A 6,260-nucleotide genomic window follows, 5' to 3' on the forward strand; every position below is an offset into this window, starting at 1 on the left:
ATCAAGGGAACATTTCATGCAAGGGTGGGCATGATAAAGGTCAGAAATGACAAGGACCTAACAGAAGCAGAAGACATTGAGAAGACGTACCAAGAATACACAGAAGAACTATGCAAAAAAGATCTTAATGACCCAGATAACCACAGTGGTGTGGTCACTCACTTGGAGCCAGACATCCTGGAATGGAAGTCAAGTGGGCCTTAGGAAGCATTATTATGAACAATGCTAGTGGAGGTGATGGAATTCCAGATGAGCTATTTACGATCCTAAAAGAGGATGCTGTTAAAGTGCTGTACTTAATATGCCAGAAAATTTAGAAACTCAGCATTGGCCACAGAAGTGGAAAAGATCAGTTTTCATTCCAATCCCAAAGAAGGGCAATACCAAAGAATATTCCAGCTACCATACAATTGCACTCATTTCACATGCTAGCTAGGTTATGCTCAAAATCCTTTAAGCTAGGCCTCAGCAGTATGTGAACTGAGAAATCCAGATTTACAAGCTGGATTTAATAAAGGCAGAGGAACCAGAGATCAAGTTGCAAGAATTCATTGGATCATAGATAAAACAAGGGAATTCAGAAAAACATCTATTTCTTCTTCACTGACTATGCTAAAACCTTTGTGTGGATCATGACAAACTATGAAAAATTCTTAAAGAGATGGGAATACCAGACCACCTTACCTGCCTCCTGAGAAACCTGTATGTAGGTCAAGAAACATCAGAACTGGACATGGAATAACAAACTGTTTCAAAATTGGGAAAGCAGTATGTCAAGGCTATATATTATCACCCTGCTTATTTGACTTATTGCAGAATACATCATGCGAAATGCTGGGCTGGGTGAAGCTCAAGTGGGAATCATGGTTGCTGGGAGAAATATCAACAGCCTCAGATGTGCTGATAATAGCACCTTAATGGCAAAAAGTGAAGAGGAACTAAAGAGCCTTTTGATGAAGGTGAAAGAGGAGAGTGAAAAAACTGTCTTAAAAGTCAACATTCAAAAAACAAAGATCATGGCATCTGGTCCCATCACTTCATGACAAGTAAATGGGGAAGAAATGAAAACTGTCACAGACTTTTTTTTCTTGAGCTCCCAAATCACTAGAGCCATGAAATAAAAAGATGCTTGCCCCTTGGAAGAAGAGCTGTGACAAACCTAGACAGTGTATTCAAAAGCAGAGACATCCCTTTGCTGACAAAGGTCATATTGTCAAAGCTATGGTTTTTCCAGTAGTCATGTATGGATGTGAGAGTTGGACCATAAAGAAAGTTGAATGCCAAAGAATTGATGCTTTTGAGCTGTGGTTCTGGAGAAGACTCTTGAGCGTTCCTTGGACAGCAAGGAGATCAAACCAGTCAATCCTAAAGGAAATCAACCCTGAATATTCATTGGAAGGACTGATGCTGAAGCTCCAATCTTTGGCCACCTATTGTGCAGAGCCAACTCATTGGAAGAGATCCTGATGCTATGGAAGATTAAGGGGAAGAAGTGTAGGGGGCGACAGAGGATGAGATGGTTGGATGGCATCATTGACTCAATCAATGGACATGAGTTTGAGCAAACTCAAGGACAGGAAAGCTTGGTGTGCTGCAGTCCACAGGGTTGCAAAGAGTCTGAAATGACTGAGTGAACAAAAACAATTGATAGATATGTATTTATTGCTGCTTTAAACCTTGTTTTCCAGTTGATTTTGTATTTCTTTGTATTTCTTTTTCTTTTTTGTTTTTCCTTTTGTGGTTTGAAGATTTTCTTTGTATCATGCTTGAGTTCTCTTGTTTTTGTGTTTGTGAATCCACTCTATGTTTTTGATTTATAACTACAAACCTTGGTTTTCAAGTATTGAACGTTAATTCTTATGAGTTCAGTTCAGTTGCTCAGTCATGTCCAACTCTTTGTGGCCCCATGGACTGCAGCATGCCACACTTCCCTGTCCGTCACCAACTCCTGGAGCTGGTGATGCAATTAAGATGTAATTCTTGTATCTTACTCTATATTGTTTATTCTGTTTAAATGTGGTAGGTATAATATTTCAGTGTAATTACTTCAATGTAGTAATCAATTTTGTAGATAGTTAAGTGGAAATATCTGCTCTGATACAACCTTTCCTTTAATTGTTGCCTTGCTTGCTCACTCTGTGTTGCCTGTTTGATGTGGCCACCCGTGGTTTTGTGTGTGTGTGTGTGTGTGTGTGCGTGTGTGCAGGAGCGAGGCATGGGAATTCCCACCATATTCTGAGGTTGCAATGAGGAGAAGTCCAGACATGCTGGACCAGAATTCAGTCATTTGCTTTTGATAACCTTGGAGTCTGCTGTAATTTTTCCTTCTAGCTTTCCTTCTCCCAGAGAAGTGGACTCCCAGGTTCACTTTGTTGGTTTTAATTAGGCATTTCTAAGGAAAACAGGATATGAATGAAGAAATAGTAATACAATCCTTGGAAGATTTGCATCTCAGTAAAAGCAGCTGGCTCTTAGACCACTAATGGTTCATTTGCCACAGTGGGGAAATTAAAATAGGAAATATCTTTTCTGGCTTGGTACTGGTGCCTACTTGTACATTACAATATTTTCCCTGCTCCCACATCAGCACTGCATCTCCTGAGTCCTCAATGAGTAAAGATGCTTCGGATAGTCTTTTTTTCTTCTGTCGTTGTCTCTGAAATTTTAACTTTTGTAGGACTCATTGTGAATCTCTTCATTGTAGTGGTCAGTTACAAGACTTGCATCAAAAGCCACAGGATCTCTTCTTCTGACAGACTCCTGTTCAGTTTGGGCATCACCAGATTTTTTATACTGTTACTGAATGTTGTTGTCATCATCTCTCCAAATGTGGAAAGGTCAGTCTCCTTATCCTATTTTTTTCTGTCATGTTGGATGTTTTTGGACTGTAGTAGTCTTTGGTTTGTAACCTTGCTCAACGTCTTGTATTGTGTGAAGATTGCTAACTACCAACACTCAGTGTTTCTCCTGCTGAAACGAAATCTCTCCACCAAGATGCCCCGGCTGCTGCTGGTCTGTATGCTGCTTTCTGTCTTCACCACTCTCCTGTATATTATGCTCAGACAGTTGGCACCCTCTCTTGAATTTGTGACTATGAGAAATGGCACAGTATTTGACATCAATGAGGGACTCTTGTCTTTGGTGACTCCTTTGGTCTTGAGCTCATTTCTCCAATTCATCATTAATGTGACTTCTGCTTCTTTGTTAATCAATTCCTTGAAGAGACATATACAGAAGATGCAGAGAAGTGCCACTGTTCTTTGGAATCCCCAGACTGAAGCTCATGTGGGTGCTATGAAGCTGATGATCTGTTTCCTCGTACTCTACATTCCATATTCAGTTGCTACCCTGGTCCATTATCTCCCTCCTTCTATAGGGATGGATTTGAGAACCAAGTCTATTTATGTTATTATGTCCACCATTTACCCTCCAGGACATTCTCTTCTTATTATTCTCACACATCCTAAACTGAAAACAAAAGCAAAGAATATTCTTTGTTTCAGTAAATAGTGGGATTTCAATAATAAATGGTGCTAAAGTCACCTCAGGGGGAGCAAGATTTTCTTTGTTGGTAGTTTTCCCAATGATCTGAGAAATTCATTTTTGTAATTACTGATCTGACTCCATAAACCTTCAAGTGCCTGTATTTCAGTTAATTCTACAATATATTGTTTAGTAATATTCTAAAATCAGGCACTTTCTATAAGGAACTTGTTGGAGGCATTGCTTATCATGTGTTTTGCATGGGCATCACATCCCTGGATCATGGAAATCACCACACTGTTCCACTGGCTACTGAAGTGTAATGGGTAGTTCCCCCAAATTAGGCAATATATTAGAGGTCCCTTCATTAGTTAAATTTTTGAAGTTTAGCTGAGGAACCCTGAGTAAGGGATCAGCAATGGGTAAATGGTCATCGGGAGCCACTCAACTGGCTTAGGCATAAAAAGAGGGTGCAGTGAGAAAAAGAGGAAGGGAAAGTTTCAGAGAGACAAGAGAGGAAAGAGAAACATCAAAGGAGATAGGTGTACATTATGTTAGATGTAGAAAAAAGGGTCCTCAACTTGCTGAGGGACAGTAACTGCCAGGAAACTTAGGACTGAATTTCTACTTTTGTTCTGGAAAAAAGGGAAGGGCCAGAATTGATGGGTGGAGGGAAGTGACCAGCATTAAAGAAGCCCAATCCAGGATGCCTTTAAGGATCTTCAAATCTGGGAAGCCAAGTTCAGAAGCATATGCCAAAGAGTGAAATCAACACATTCTGAGTGCCACTTTACAAAAGATTTGACCCTATCATGATACGGACTTCAGTAGAAAGCTGAGAGGAGTCACTGGACTGGTGGTGGAAACACCTGACCTTTGGTGAACTTCTGTCATCTCTGTTTGAATTTATGTACTGAATTTTATGGGCACGGCATAATTCTCCAGAATGTTGCGCTTTCTGTTTATTTGTTTGTTTGAAACAGCAGGACTGTGGCTATAGAGGAATAGAAATCTGAAGTTGAAATACTGATGTTTTGAAATGGGATTTGGGAAATAGTAATTTATATAGTTTTTTTTGTGTGTTTACAGGATATGTAATATTTATACATCTCAAAATGATCTTATTAAAATAACATTTTCCTTATTAAAAATTATCCCAAGAAATCTCCAAATTTTACAGTTTACCTGATATTTCTCATCCAAGCCACCAGAATCTTGACTAGAGTATTCAGTAAGATTACCCAAACCAATATTTTATACTCCAAAACTTGGAGATATCTGTTAGATTAGAATCTGAAGATTAGGAGATAAAGGATTGCTGAGAGTGATTAAGCTACACTATGACATCAGAACTCTAAAGGAATAGCAGAAAGCCTGATGGACCCCAACATCTTTTCTTTTCCCCCATAAATTCATAGTTACAGAATTTTTAGCTACTTAGAATTCTGGTAGCTTTCTCTTGTAATTAGGTATTGCCATATGATTGAGTTCTGCCAATACAGTATGAGCAGAAGCTGTGTATATGATTTCTAGGTGGTGCCCCCAGAATGGGTGTTAATAGATGCTTGCCTTCCTTTTCCCCCTTCTCCTTTCCTGTGGGCTGGAACGCTGATACAGGGATTGGCCATCTTGCATCACAGATGAGGTGACAGCCTGGGGATAGTGGAGCAGATTTTCAGCCTAGACTTGGCTGTTTGGTTCCTAACACTGTGGAACTGCCTTACCTTAACTCCAGGACTGTTTATGAAAAATAAACATCTCCATTCTTTTCCACTGTATAGTTTGATGTTTCTATTGCCATACTCAAATAACTTATGCTATACTGTAAGTATGTACAATAGCATATATCTTTATGATGAAGTAATGTGTAGCTATTTACCATTTTATAGTCAAGGAATATTTTTATATGATCTGGTAAAATACTTCTACTACTAAATGAAATAAAAATAAATAATGCATATGCAAACAAATTGAAAACAACAATTTTTTTAGGTAGAAAGTTTTGTTTTGCTTCCCTGGTGGCTTAGATGGTAAAGAATCTGCCTGCAATGCAGGAGACCCAGGTTCGATCCCTGGGTCATGAAGATCCCCCAGAAAAGGGAATGGCAGCCCACTCCAGTATTCTTGCCTGGAGAATTCCATGGACAGAGGAGCCTGGTGGCTACAGTCCATGGGGTTGCAAAAAGTCGGACACAACTGAGTGACCAACACTTTCACTTTCAGAAAGTTTTGAGAAATTCCACCCCCCCTCCCAAGTTTCCAAGTTTTCTATGATGAACATATATTTCTTTGATAATCAGAACAAACTACATACTTTAAAATATAAACAGTAAGAAATTATCTGTCTGTCAATCTATCTAAAGGAGCTATGCGGTCTTCTGATGTCAAAATTCTATTTTTCCTCACTAAGAAAGGCTGCGTGAATAACTGTTCTTCGAGTTTATCTGGATTCTTTTTCTAGTATTGACAAAGTTCTGCTAATTCATTTCTTGATTGTCTTATATTGTATTCATTTATTTCCTATTTGGACTGGATATATTGGTTTTGTATTAGGAATTTTTTTTTCCTTTAAATCTTTTTTTTAATAATTTTATTTTATTTTTAAACTTTACATAATTGTATTAGTTTTGCCAAATATCAAAATGAATCCGCCAAAGGTATACATGTGTTCCCCATCCTGAACCCTCCTCCTTCCTCCCTCCCCATACCATCCCTCTGGGTCGTCCCAGTGCACTAGCCCCAAGCATCTAGTATCGTGCATCGAACCTGGACTGGCA

The 6,260-nt window shown here is 39.0% G+C and overlaps 1 protein-coding gene across 1 annotated transcript; it reads left to right on the top strand.

Annotated features, from left to right (window-relative positions):
* Nucleotides 1-2,619: 2,619 nt before the first annotated feature.
* On the top strand, nt 2,620-3,510 carry LOC104999389 (taste receptor type 2 member 4). Its single transcript, XM_010854969.1, has one exon. It carries the CDS (start codon nt 2,620-2,622, stop codon nt 3,508-3,510), a length of 891 nt encoding a protein of 296 aa, XP_010853271.1.
* The last annotated feature ends 2,750 nt before the right edge of the window (nt 3,511-6,260 follow it).

This window comes from Bison bison, unplaced genomic scaffold (assembly GCF_000754665.1).
Source record: "Bison bison bison isolate TAMUID 2011002044 unplaced genomic scaffold, Bison_UMD1.0 scf7180017864352, whole genome shotgun sequence".
Taxonomy (NCBI): domain Eukaryota; kingdom Metazoa; phylum Chordata; class Mammalia; order Artiodactyla; family Bovidae; genus Bison; species Bison bison.